This window comes from Camellia sinensis, chromosome 9 (genome assembly GCF_055761805.1).
Source record: "Camellia sinensis isolate YWXY chromosome 9, ASM5576180v1, whole genome shotgun sequence".
NCBI classification, from domain to species: Eukaryota; Viridiplantae; Streptophyta; class Magnoliopsida; order Ericales; family Theaceae; genus Camellia; species Camellia sinensis.
The window spans coordinates 195,875,790-195,889,794 of NC_138969.1; the positions used below are offsets into that span (position 1 = coordinate 195,875,790).

At 35.8% G+C, this 14,005-nt stretch overlaps 1 protein-coding gene and 1 long non-coding RNA gene across 2 annotated transcripts; one reads left to right on the forward strand and one right to left on the reverse strand.

Moving 5' to 3' along the window:
- The first annotated feature begins 3,036 nt into the window (after nucleotides 1–3,036).
- On the forward strand, nucleotides 3,037–8,906 carry LOC114308728 (ER membrane protein complex subunit-like protein (Protein of unknown function DUF106, transmembrane)). The gene is made up of 8 exons (XM_028254392.2): nucleotides 3,037–3,321; nucleotides 3,415–3,508; nucleotides 5,902–6,021; nucleotides 6,139–6,187; nucleotides 6,286–6,385; nucleotides 6,518–6,579; nucleotides 6,735–6,793; nucleotides 8,456–8,906. The coding sequence occupies exons 1-8, from the start codon at nucleotides 3,170–3,172 to the stop codon at nucleotides 8,558–8,560; spliced, it is 741 nt and encodes a 246-aa protein (XP_028110193.1). The 5' UTR covers nucleotides 3,037–3,169; the 3' UTR covers nucleotides 8,561–8,906.
- Nucleotides 8,454–12,930, reverse strand: LOC145798942 (uncharacterized). The gene is made up of 2 exons (XR_014340855.1): nucleotides 12,277–12,930; nucleotides 8,454–8,981 (listed from the first exon to the last, which is right to left on the reverse strand). It is a non-coding gene; the product is annotated as an uncharacterized LOC145798942 (long non-coding RNA).
- Nucleotides 12,931–14,005: the final 1,075 nt, after the last annotated feature.

Below are 14,005 nucleotides of genomic sequence, written 5' to 3' on the forward strand. Positions count from 1 at the left end.
AAACTACTCCGCTCCGCTGTAGTTAATATATACATATTTTAATGTCTAATGAAATACCAAAACAAAAATAAGTATGAAAGAGATTTAAGATGTGAAATTTGCTAGCAATTAGTAGTTATATATATATAGGGAAAATATTATGTAAAATTAGTTTGCGTTATATTTATGAAAAATATTACGCAAATTAGTATTATTTATTATGTAAATACTTGATAATTGGTTAAAATATTTTTCAATTTGTCAATCTGCCCAAACCCGCCCAAACCGCAAATTTTCAATCCGCCAATCTCCCATTTAATTTATAATTTTACTCTCAAATCACTTGAATTGCACCGCGCACACCCCTAATCATTATACAACCCTCCCCCGTTGGAATTAAGGCCCGTTTGGCAAGTTGAATTGGAATTAAAATAGTCAATAAATCAAAAGATCTAATCATATCACTTTTTTTTACTTTTTCATACCTCTTTTAATAAAAAAATAAAAAAATAAACTAAAATAACTTATTCCTAAACACTGCCTAAATTTTCAAGGGTAAATTACAATTCATAATCCTATTGAAGCTTACATCAAACATAGATTTTCTCCGCAAATTATAAATAATTTTTATTAAATAAAATTCATAACTACTAACTTATGCAATAATAAAATTATTTGAATTATTAATTAAAATTATCATTAAAAATTATTAGTTGACTTGATAATTTATTAATAAAATGTGTTACTTAATATAAAATTAACAATTTTAAAAAGTGAAATAATTTGTATTTTAAACAAAAATATTTGTAATATATCCAATTCATAAAGACCTTAATAGGTATAGTTTTTCTAGTCTATTTTTGGATTGGGGCCTTGGTGGGCCTTCAAACCCATCTCGATGATTTAAACTATTTAATATGTAGAGTCCGTTGAATGTATTATGTTTGTAAAAAATCATGTTTAATTGAATAACTATAATCACTTAATCAAATTATTTTTGAATTTGTGATTTATTTTTAAAATCATAACTACTATTGAAATAAATGCATACTAATCAAATGACTGTCAATATGCCATCAATATAAATTTTTTCAATAATAATATACTCAACAATATATACATATTTAACAATTTTAATCATCAAAATAAATTCGTCTGCAATCAAGGCATACGATTTCAGACTAGAGAAAACCGTAGCCAACATTAATACTAGGGGTGTTCGCGGTTTGGATTTGGACGGTTTGCGGATTGGTTTGGACCCGCCCGCATCTATGCGGTTTGGGGAAAAGACAATTTGCAAGCGCCCGCAGTGCGGTTTGCGGTTTGTGCGGATAGGGTTTGCGAATGTGTAGCAGGTTTGTGGATTAGACTTTTTTCTTCAATTTTTTTTTTCTTATTTTCTTCCTATTTTGTAAATATTTATTTTGGGCTATTTTTCCCCATTTTCTAAAATGCTCCAACATTAATAATTAATGAATTAAAACTTATAAAATTAAAAATACAACAAAATCAATTTGTAACACAAACAAATCATTCAAAATCTTAAATCAAATCATAAACTAACATAAGCACATATTTTAAAATCCTAAACTAGAACTCCATATTGATTAAGGAATTTAAAATTCCAAATCACACTTCATCCGGGATAAGTTCAATTATGTAACAATAATAATATGATCAGTATTTATTCAATTTCAGTTGATATAATACTATTAGTAAATGTAATGCTAGAGTAAGTTCAAAGAATAAATAATGTTTTGTTTTGAGCAAAAATATCTAGGTGGAATATAAGAATGAAATCGACAGTTAAGATAAACAAAAATTTTAATTTCTTCTTTTTAAAAAAAGAAGTACGGGCGGGTTTTTTGCGGGTGCGGGTTAAACCTGCAACCCGCAAACATGTTATATTTCAAACCGCATCTGCCTGTATTGTGTTTGCAAAACCGCCTATTTGTATGCGGGTTGGGCGGTTTTTATGGATCGAATAAACCGTTGCCCACCCCTAATTAATACACCTCTCACTCAGAGTTTGAGGACACGTAAGCCCCGTTTGTTTGAAGACTTAGAGGGGGGATTGAGATTGGTAGTGGGGTGAGACCTATTAACATTATTTTTGTTTTGAGAGATAGGGAGAGGATTGATAGTGAGTTCCACATTATGAATCCCCTTAGGGAGGGAATTCGGATGGGTCTTCAAGACTTTGTATTAGAAAAATAGTCTGTCGGACTGAAAATCTTTTATTTTTATTTTTTTATGTTGGGTATTTTTTTTGAACATTAATATATAATTTTTTTACATTTTTTGTTAAGTAAAAATCTTTATTTTATTTTATTTTATTTTTTCTAGGAATTTTTTATTTATTTTAATTTTTTTACATATAAGACAATTTTTTTTTAAAACATTAATGTTTAATATTTTTATTTTATTATGGAAAATTTACCCATAAGTCCTAGCTTCTGAAAAGTTGAACCATTTAGTCCTAAAAGTTTTCTTATGCTCCATTTAGTTCCATTTGCACATCAATCTAATGTTTGAAACATTAATCTGATGTTCAAAATCTAATGTTCGAAACATTAATTTGATGTTCGAAATCTAATGTTCGAAACATTAATCTGATGTTTGAAACATTGTAATGGGACCTTTCAGTCTATAAGAAAACTTTTAGGACTAAACAGTATATAAATTATTAATTTGGGATTTATTGGTGCATTGTTTTATATAAAAATAATTTAACAATCCTTACATTAACCAGCACTATTATAAAAAACAAATATAATTTCACAAGTCATCTCACTATTAGGTTAAGTTTGTCAAGTTGAAAAAAAGTTAAAAAGTTATTCAAAAAGTTAAAAAATTATCACTATTTACCAAAAGTCAAAAATTACGGCTGCACAATTTCCAATCCTAATTTTCTCCTACACACTAATTTATATAATTTTTTAATACACATTTTTTTTATTAAAAGTCAAAAATTTAACCCAAACAATCATATTTTTTTCCTCGACTTTTTAATCCAAAAAATCAAAAAATACAATTATTTAATACATTCCAAACAACCCCTTTTCTTTTCTTTCATTCTATCTCTTAAACAAACGGCGCCATAGGTCATTCTCTTTCGTTCAACCCAACAACAAGTGAGAGAGAGAGAGAGAGAGAGAGAGAGAGAGGGGGGTTTTGGAGGTGTGATTCAATGGCGGCAGATTTGGTATTGGATACAGCGATCAGAGATTGGGTGCTGATCCCATTATCGGTGGTGATGGTTCTCATCGGAGTCCTTCGTTACTTCGTCTCCAAGCTCATGCGTTCTTCTCAGTTGCCCGATGCCAAAATCGTCAAAGAAGGGTCTTTCTCTCTCTCTCTATTAATATTCATGTATAGCTTTATATGTTCAAGTTGTTGAATTTGATCTGTAATTTATGTTGATGAATTGTTCAGGCAGGTTATTATTAGGGCTAGAAATCTACGGGCCAGCGCGAATTTCATTCCATCTAAGTCGTTTCGAGCTCGAAAGGCTTACTTCGGCAATGAGGTTTTTTTTTATCTATTTTGTGTTCTTTAATTTTGTTGAGGAATTTGAATTCATCACTGAACAAGGATTGATTTTGATTTTGCCTGAAGTGAAAATTAATTGAATTTGTGTTTATAACATGTGCTTTGATGGAAATTTTTCGATTTTAGTTGTGGGTAGATCACGATTGCATAAATTTTGTATATGGGTAGCTGAAACAAAAATTGATCACTTTCTTACTGATTGTGGTGTCAGATAGGCTAGTATTGGGTTTTTATTTCAAATTGGATGTATTTATGTTGAAACTGGGCTCGGTTTTGTTGTTAGAGAAAGTATTGCAAGGGATATAAAATGATATATGAAACTAACCACTGAATCTAAATTGCGTTAAAAGTGATGTTACTGCATCAATGGCTAGTTTTTGAAATCATCATGTGTGATCTGTAAAACTCAAGTTTGAGGTTGTAAGTTATGAAACTGAGAAAGAGAGAGGAGGGGCTGGCTTTTATTTATGTATATATATACATATGTATATCTGCTTGTGGTAATTATGTGCTCTTTTAGTATTAATCGGAATTCACAATGAGTCTCTCAATCAAGTCTTTGAGAATAAGAGGTGTTATGATGCCCAAAGTTTCATTTACGTAACCCATTAAAACTATTACTCTACTTTTTGGGCGAAGGCTATGTAGTCTATAGAATCCTCTGTGGAGTACTGGACACTGCATATAGGTTGTATGCACGTGTTTCGTGATGTCTACTTAATCATTATTTATGAAGCTAATTCAACGGGGTTGTAGATTGATCGACTGATTGCAAATAGTGTAGAAGGCTAAATTTGATGCATGGTGGGATGCATCAAATATTTTTTTTATATGTATATTTTTATTTTCTGTTTATATAAATATTACATTCATAAACAATCAAAATTAATGAAAACTAACTCTAATTTACTTTTTAAAAAAAAGTAAATTTAAGTCATCCAGAGATTATGTTTGTGTTGTGTTAGGGTCCAAGGATCATTAAAAGTCAATCTATCAACTTTACATTTGTGGTTAGATATCGATGGTTTGATATGAGTTCTATACTTCTTTTTCTTTTAAATTCAACCCCTATGTTTTCAAATATTATAATATGACCCTCAAAATCAGCTTTAAAAAATTAAAATAAGACACTGCCATGTCCGTGTGTTCCCTGAAAAAAAATGATACCCAAAAAAATAATCACGCCACATAGCATGTCACATACATGTCCCCCATTGTTTGTGTCCTATACACGTGTCTGACATGGCTACAACACCTAGTTTGATGTGTCGGTGCTTCTTAGTAAAAAATGAACCAAATGTTACCCTGTTGCTTTATTTACTAGCCTTAGCAATAGGGAATTATCTTATCTACTTTTTCTGCACTGAAAATTTTGCTGTGTGGGGAGATAAAGAGGTGAAGGGAACTATGCTGTGGCATCCAGCAACATTCTGATTCTGTCAAATTGTGCTTGACCTCATTTTCTCCCTCACAATGTTTTTCATGTCAGTCTACATGTGTCACTATTCCCTGTAGGAAGGTATATGAGTTATGGAACTTTTTATTCTTAGTTATTAGTATTAGTTTGATAGTGCATGTTACAAGGGATGCATCTGGATGTCCCTAGAAATTTAATTGCCACAGTTTTTGTGAAGAATATCAGCTACTGATGCAAAGATTAGTGAGAAAGTGAGCACTGCAACTTTGTGAATTCGTAAAATCAATTTTTCGCCATCCATTCTTGCTGACTTCATTCTAGTTGATGGATTTGTAACACCAAAGGCCATTTAAAATTCAGCTGATGAAAAAAAAAAGGCCATGTAAAATTCAGTTGAGCCACTCAATCCTGGGATGACAAAACATGCCATAAGTTTAGAGTTTGAAAATCCTAGCAAAGTCGAAATGCTTAATGTTTGAAGTGGTATATGTAAGTAGGGTCAGGGAGTTCATTTAGTGACTAGCTTGTAGCCTAAAAAGCACAGACATGTGACACGATAAAAACACAACACAGACATGCAAAACACGCAAATTTTTAGAAAATGTGGGACACAACGCATGGGGGGCACTGCAAAACATATGATTTTATATATTTATTATGTCATATTTTTTAATAGCATATGTTTATTCTAGGTCAAATAATTATTCTCATCAAATTTATCAACCTGGGGTATGCTACTCCGTTGAAAAAAAATAAAATAAAATAAAGGATATAATGTGTCCCTGGTGTGTCCCAACATGTTCTCGATTCCTCTAGCGTGACCCACACATGTCACACACCGGTACATGATCTCCAAAGTGGTGTCTGTGCTTCATAGCTTGTAGTACAAAACATTTGTAGCTTACTGCTGTTATTCTAATATCATCGAAATATGTATTGATGTTACATTGCAGGAAAATGGGTTACTTTTTGTCCCCAAGGGCCAGGCTCAGAATGCACAGGCACAAATGTTTTCTGATCCAAACATGGCCATGGATATGATGAAGAAAAATCTTTCAATGATCATACCCCAGGTATTGCATTTTTTGTGTAGTTTATCACCCTTTTTTCAATTTTTGTTGTTTTCTGATTCAATTTTTGGCATTGGGATCTGACCGTTTTATTTATTTTTTATTGCTTTTGTTTGTCAGACTCTTACTTTTGCCTGGGTTAACTTTTTCTTTTCCGGATTTGTAGCAGGTCAGTTTTTTATTTCTGCCATTGAACTTTGATCTCAGACATGTTAGGAAGAAACATAAATTTTAACAATATGGATGACTCACTTTTTTTCTCTCCAGCCAAGATACCTTTTCCACTGACTCAGAGGTTTAGGTCAATGTTGCAAAATGGTATTGACTATAGCACCATCGATGTTAGCTATGTCAGTAGTCGCTCATGGTACTTGTCCAGCCTTGTCAATAAGCAGCTTTCTTCTTCCAGCTATTCAACTGCTAAATATTTTGCATCTAATATAAAATATCAATTGTATTGGCTGAATGTCACTGATGATTGACTGTGACTTTTTATCAGGTATTTTCTCAATATGTTTGGACTAAGGGGTTTATTTAGTCTCATTTTGGGGGAAGAAAATGGTTAGTATCCTTGTGACTTCTTTTTTTTTTTTTAAATATATATTGCGAACAATTCATGTTTGCATGTCAATCATCTTCTCAGAAGAAGGGTGTGTGATTGATAGTTGCTATTTCTGTGGATATTATAAAGAAACTGACATGATGTTCTGATGTAGCCACGGATGATACACAGCGTATGATGCAAATGAGTGGATTTGGCTTCGATCCTTCCAAGGTTTGTTTTTCTCCAAGGTTTTTTTTATTATTATTATTTAAAATTGATTTCAAAGGCTTAAGCAGTAACTTATATTCTAAGTGTCAAACATTCTAATTTTTCACTTTTCCTTCCAAACTTCTTTCTTTACTTTACATTTAGTCTATCTTAAAAAAACCTCGCAATTATGTGCTGTTGTATCTGTCTAAATTCTAGTTTCTTTGAACATCCTCTAATAGGGGATGTTTCCAAAGGTCATGGATTTGTAGGGTGAGCCACATGAGTGGGTGTGGTGGAAGTTGCCTAGCCTGTGGGCATGTTATACATTCTGGGAAGAGAAATAGAGGGAGGCTTATATGGTCAATTTGGCTTGGACAGGAACTTGTAGGTCATTTGGGTTCTACTTTAAACAATCTGTTGATATATGCGATGAGGGTTGCATGATATAGGTGCCCGCTATGTATGGCTGATTTGTGGTGTGCTGCCAAACTGAGACCCTTAAGTCATTCTATGAGTTAGTCATGTCTGCTGAGACCCACCATCGATAAGCGTGGACAAGCGTGAGCTTTATAGAGCTCACTTAATTTTGCTTCCTACTATAGGTATCATTTAATGCTTGCTAATGCGTATATCCTGTTGTGCAATTTTGATCAAGAATCTCAAAGGCATGCGAGCTGCCTCTTGTGGATCAAGAGAAGCATACGATGCTTGTCTTGTGTCAGATTCTGGTGGTGCAATGTGCTCTACTAGGCTTCAGTATCTTTGCTTTGTTGCAAATTAATGGATGTAGTTTTGAATAGATATGTGGATGAGGGCCCTGTTGGTTAAGGGTAGTTTCATATCCTTCAGCATAAAGGTGGTTATGATGTCACTGTTGTGCTTGGCACAGCTGGCCAGAGTAGCAAGAAAAATCATTTTACCATAGTCTATATGATATGTAAAAATATCTTTTCTTATCTTAGTTCTTAATGAAGGGATCGATGGGGTCTAGAATAAATTTGTAGAAGAGCCCTTGTTGATCAAGGATGGCTTTCATATCCTTTATAATAAGGTAGGTAGCTATGGGTTCATGCTCTATTTGGTTTTAACAGGCAGCAATGGTGTCATGTTGAGTTCAAATTAAAAAATAAAAGTAATCATTTTTACTCGTCTATCCTCTATGTGAAGAGTAACATAATTTTAATTATGTAAACAAGCTCGCTGTTAAAAAAAAAAAAAAGAAAAGAAAAGAAAAGAAAATATTATCAGTTGATAAATTTGCATGAGGTAAGGGTCCGGGATGGGAGCTAAAGTAGCTTGTGTTGTTAACTTGCTACGAATGGATTTTTTGTCCAGATCTGTTAGGTTAGCATGGGCTAGGCAGAATAGTTATATGGATTCTGGGCATCTGAAAAACACTTGGATGATTGGGGTGGAAATGCAACAGAGAGAGTAGCCATAGCCTGATCGACTAATTGATGGGGCGCAGGCAAATTAACAATTGATATTTTTCTATGGAATGTGGGGAGAGTAGTTTATTTTGTGTACAATTTATTATCTAGACACAGAATATGGTTCAATAGTATTTTGTTAACCTCAGCTTTGTGTCACCTTTTGGATAATTAAATGGGATATAGGTTGGTTCGTTACAAGACTTTGAATCATGAATGGATCCTTACTTACCTTTTGTGTTATTCATTTCAGAGTTTGGGTGCTGAGAAAGACGGTCTTGACATAATTCAGCATGAATGGGCCCTACCAAAATTTGAGCAGCGAGCTGAAGCAACGTTGAGAAAACTCATAAGCTGATTACTGATATGCAGCACGTAATTTCCTACCCGAAATGATTTTGCACCAGTTTTCATGCTTTCTTCCATCTTGGTGAAACTGTTAGACCAGCAATGAAGGTACTGACAACTTGGACTCTACCATGTATTGTATACTACCAGCATTGTGGAACTCGGCTTTGATTAGTAGCATTCCATCTTGAATTTATTCTGATCAGAAATACTTTTTTTCTAGCATTCTGATTGTAGTAACTTTATTCAATGGCGCCCTAATTTTCAGACTTTAAAAGGGGATGTTTGATTTACAGTTCCCCATGTTAAACTGCAATGGTATGCCATCTGAATTCTCTAGCAAATTTGAAACTAGAGTGCCATATTGGATTGATGTTAGTTGACTAGCATGACATTTTCTTTTTTGAGGATTCCAAATGCAGTTTATATATCTAGTCTGTTAGAATTGATGTATTATTGGTTGATTTATGTTATATATTACAAATGGTGAGGGGTTCCTTATATAGGAGATGTAGTGGAGTAGGTGGAGTAGGTGGTAGTGGTAGGTGTGTGGTAGGTGTGTAGTAGGTGGTAGTAGGTGGTGGTAGGTGGAGTAGGTGATGGTAGATTTTAACAGCTCCCCGCAAACTCAAGGGGAATAGGAACTAACCAACTTGAGTTTGGAGAGAGTAACAAAACAAGAAAATAATCTGAAAAAAATAAAAAATGGATAGGAGACACTGTATGGTTGTGTCAGACCGTTGTAGAAGACTGTATGGTTATGGTAGACCGATGTAGAAGACACTGGCTCGTGTCGGACCGATGTAGAAGACAGTTTATGGGGTCATGTCGGACCGTTGTAGCAGACAATGTTGTGACAGTTTACGGAGTCTTGCTGGACCCTTGTAGAAACTAACCGGAATCAATGTCGGGACAGTTTACAGAGTCTTGTCGGACCCATGAAGGAGCTAACCGGAATCAATGTCGGGACAGTTTACAGAGTCTTGTCGGACCCATAAAAAGTCGCACCCTCAAAAGGTGTGCCCAATCTGTCAAAAGGCGTGCCATCAAAAGGAGTGCCCAATCCATAAAAAGGTGTGCCGGACATGATGGCGAGGCGCGTGACTACCTTGGCTTGCGCGCCCGTTTTGTCGTCTGGCGTCAAGTGGCGCGCGATGCGCGTGTCTGCCTCGGCTATTTAACCAAGACGGAGGCTGAGGCTGAGGCAGAGACAAAAACCTGCTAAAAAACCTCTGAAAAATTCTTTGTGTTCTGAGAGAGATACTCTGTAACACTCTGTTGCCCAGAAAATGGCTTCTTCTTCCCGCCCTCTGCTCACTATCTTTCCTGACCTCAACGAGTCAACAAGAGAGATAACGGGTGCGGTGGCCAGTGAACCTCAACCAAACACCTCCGGTTTTGCTCCGTTGAACTTTCCGATGCGGTCGGTGGAGCAAAAAATGGCGGTGCAAACTGATATTGAGGCCAATCAGTATACTTTGAAGTCATGTGTGGAGACCATGACGGCGGTCACAAACTTGTCGCACCGGCTTCAGAGTATGACAAATGAGGTGCAACAGTTAAACGCCCAACTGGCTCTGCTCCAACGCATGTATAAGGATGCGCGAGCAGAGATAAGTGTGCTAAAGGTGGAAAATAAGGAGCTGAAGCGGAAGGCCACCGTTATGTTCCAATTTGGAGGTCCGCCATATGCTGCAGTGGAGGAGCAGGGAGTAGTGATCGTTCCCAGTGGAGTGGGAAACACAGAGGTTGCACTGTCAAGGGCCGCTCAGGACGGAGGCAAAAAGAAGAGACCTGCAGTAGAGTAGAGAAGGGAAAAGAAAAATCCCGCCGGTGGATGTGGGTGTTTTGTTTGTTGTGTGGTTTGTTTGTTTGTTTGTTTGTTTGTTTTTTTTTTTTTTTTGGTGTAAAATTGTGATCAAGGCGAAGTCCCGATAGAAATAAAATGAGTGTATTGTGAAAATCCGAATGGCTTGAAGGTACAAGACTGAGCAGAAAAATTAGATGGAATGAATTTTTTTTTTTTTTTTTTAAAACGAAAAGATAAAAAATTGAGGTTCAAGAAAAAGTTGGGCGGTGGAAAATGTGAGCAGGGTTGATCCCTGATATAAATAAAAATTGTGTATTAATTAATTTGAATGATGAAAGTTGATGGTGATGCATGCCTCTAATGCACTCTCTGTCATGATGTGAATAGTGAGGGCTCCATGTTTGGATAGGCAGAGATCTGACTGTCTGGCTTGGTTAATGATGAAAGTTGGGATAATATATATTATTTGGAGTCGGTTGTCCATGTGGTGGATATAAAAAGATGGGTCAGAAAGAGAACAAAATAAAGGTGATGAAAAGTTTGAAAGAAATGATGGTGAAAATAAAGGAGGGACAAGGAAAGTGGCCGTAGTGGTGGTACTGGGAGAGTGGGTGCAAAGTGAGAGAGGGAGAGATAATTGGTAGCCAGAAATAATTGAAAGAGGACCAGCTAGACAATAATCTGTCGAACAACCACTAGGCGACTTAAATGCGGCTTCAAAACCCAGATTTTGCTGCAGAGAAAAAGGCAGTGCCGAAACCCCCAAAGGCGGCGAGAGAGACCTCAAAAGCAGAGAAAACCCAGAACTGGTTTTCTACAGAGAGTATAGCAAAGCAAAGAAAGCACCACTTTTTGATCCCATTCAAGTACACACGCAGTATATATATTATAATATTTTGCTTTTTTTTGGTTTGAGATTCCTCACGCTCTCTCTCTCTAAATAAGAGGGAACTCCAGTCCCAGTATGTATTCCACTTCTGATTCGATTCTTTGGTGTTTGTTTGAGAGGGAGAGAATCGAGTGGTTTATGCGACAAAGACTTGGTTTAGATGGTTTTACCAGTCAAGGTCTTGACGAAGATCTGCATACCACCCCTCAGACGGAGCACCAAGTGGAGGGTCGACTCCTTCTGGATGTTGTAATCGGCGAGGGTACGGCCGTCCTCGAGTTGCTTTCCGACAAAGATGAGCCTTTGCTGGTCCGGTGGGATGCCCTCCTTATCTTGAATCTTCGCCTTCACTGTGATGGAAGTCATGCAGAAATAGTTGGAAGATGAGAGGTCCGGCGGCTCGATTATTCAACTTTCTGATAACTTCGGTGAAGCCCTACAGTTGAAGTTGGAAGATGGTAAACAAGTGCCGCCAAGAACTGAATAGAGAGAGAGAGTAGTGGGGGCTTTTTCAACAGATGACAAGAACTGTTAGCATTGACCACCCAAGTGTAGGAAGGTGGTTCGGGTCCAGTTCTGGAGGTTGTTGTTTGGAAGGGCAAGACTGCAGAGGAGCTGACGGACTCCGTCGACTTTTTCAGGGATATTGTCTCCGGTCCCTTGGAGAAGTTCACACAGGTGACTAAGATGGAATTTGTTAGAAACTACGCTGGCTCACGGCAAAGCACCACTGATGGGAAGGTATGTGTAGAAAATAAACGGAATAGGTTGAGGTCCGGCGGACGGCTAAGGTGAGGTTGTCGCCCGCCGGTGAAGTGAAAAATACTAGGTTCTAAACCTGCTCTGATATCATGTTAGAATTGATGTATTATTGGTTGATTTATGTTATATATTACAAATGGTGAGGGGTTCCTTATATAGGAGATGTAGTGGAGTAGGTGGAGTAGGTGGTAGTGGTAGGTGTGTAGTAGGTGGTAGTAGGTGGTGGTAGGTGTAGTAGGTGGAGTAGGTGATGATAGATTTTAACATAGTCCACTCAGCAGCTAATGGGTGGTAGGTTGTACAAATATAAGCTAAATGAGCACTGTCAGTGCCACCAAATCTCGTCTCTAATGCGTCGAATCCTCGACCTCCCTTGCATAAGAGGTGGGGGGATGCCACTGGCCTAGAAGCCCATTGACATGACATTTTCTATATGTTGGATTAAGATGGCATTAAAACACAATGAACATTCATTGGATCTATGCACTAGGGGTAGGCCTCCAAGGCAAGATTGTGGTTAGGGTTAACAAATGTAATAATTAGGCCTCAATTTGTGTTCTCATGATTCGAAGCTGAAAATTTTGTTTAGGGCATGAGGTAGGTGTAATAATTATAAATATATGTACAATCTTTTGAAAAATATTAATTAATTACATAAGAATTATGAAAAAATTAATAAATCTATACCAATCATTTTTAAATATTTATATCAATTTTTCTGGTTATAAAAGTAGACTTTGATTTTGAGTCAGTGTATATTGGTTAATATTTTCTATAAATAAAAATTCTACCTCTACGATTTTGTTAAAAACCATACTAAGGGTATTTGAAATTTCTCAAACGTAACTTGTATTTTTTATAAATTGTATGGGCTTGTATGTAATTTTCTCGTTTACATTTTTTATTTTTATTTTTATTTTTATTTTTATGTTTTTGATTAGGGACAATGGTATGACAAATCAAATCAGGTTAAAGCCTTGAGTGCTGCTATTTGTTCCATCATAATACTACTTTAGATCCTTCACTTTTTTAGACTCGCACTCATCAAAATTGATCTCTTCCTTTAAATATCCATCATAATCCCAATCATACACATTCTTCTTTGATCTCCACACCAGCCTCCCTCTTTCTTTGGTAGCATTGCCTCTCTCGTGTAGCTTCCTTTCTTAGTCACCCTCCACCTCCGATGACCCTCCTCTTGCGTCCTCAAAGAGAGAGAGAGAGAGAGAGATTGACAAAGGAAGGGGCAAAGGGTGGCAAGAGTAGCTAGAAAGGGGTGAACGAGCGTAAAGAAAGGCTAAGGATAAGTGATGAGGGTGGTCGAAGATGATAATGGATAAGGGAGGGATCGAAAATAGGGGCAGAGGTAGATGCGGGGATGAGTTAAGGTTAAAATTAAGGTTTTTGGAGGTTAGAAATAAAGATAAAAAATAATATTTTATAAGTAAAATTATAAACAAAAAATATGAAAAGATAGAAGTGAAAAAAAATTTTAAAAAAAATAAAAAAAGAGTTGCTATTAGTACCTACCTTAATTTTTTAGACCTCCTATTTCTTTGAACACTCACTCTAAACCTTAAATTTCAATAAGATTTTTTTACACATCTCATTTAAAATCAAATTTATCCTTATTCATAATATCATCACACTCAAGTGCACATATACCTAATTTTGCACACCCCTCTCTATCGTGGTTGAAGACGGTCCCTCTCCTTCCCTCTCCTGTTGAAGAATAATGATGACGATAGTCCCTCTATTTGATTTATTCGAAATCAGTGAACAGCGGTGCAGGGTCGGCTCTGAGTTCGTCGGGGCCTAAGGCGAATTTCAGAAATGGGAGCCTTTTTATATTGAAAAAAAATTCATGAATAAAACAATAAGTTACAATTTTTTTATTTGTTTGTAACCATAAAAAAATTTACTTACAAATATAATCATTAAAATTATAAATAAAACAATTTAATAAAACAAAATTAGAACAAAAAAATTAGGAA

What these genes read in the sequence shown, in the direction of transcription:
- LOC114308728 (XM_028254392.2), top strand. Translation starts at nt 3,170, where the DNA reads ATGGCGGCAGATTTGGTATTGGATACAGCGATCAGAGATTGGGTGCTG. An exon ending in GCCAAAATCGTCAAAGAAGG is followed by an intron (nt 3,322 to 3,414) that starts GTCTTTCTCTCT and finishes TGAATTGTTCAG; the next exon opens with GCAGGTTATTATTAGGGCTA. An exon ending in TATGTCAGTAGTCGCTCATG is followed by an intron (nt 6,386 to 6,517) that starts GTACTTGTCCAG and finishes ACTTTTTATCAG; the next exon opens with GTATTTTCTCAATATGTTTG.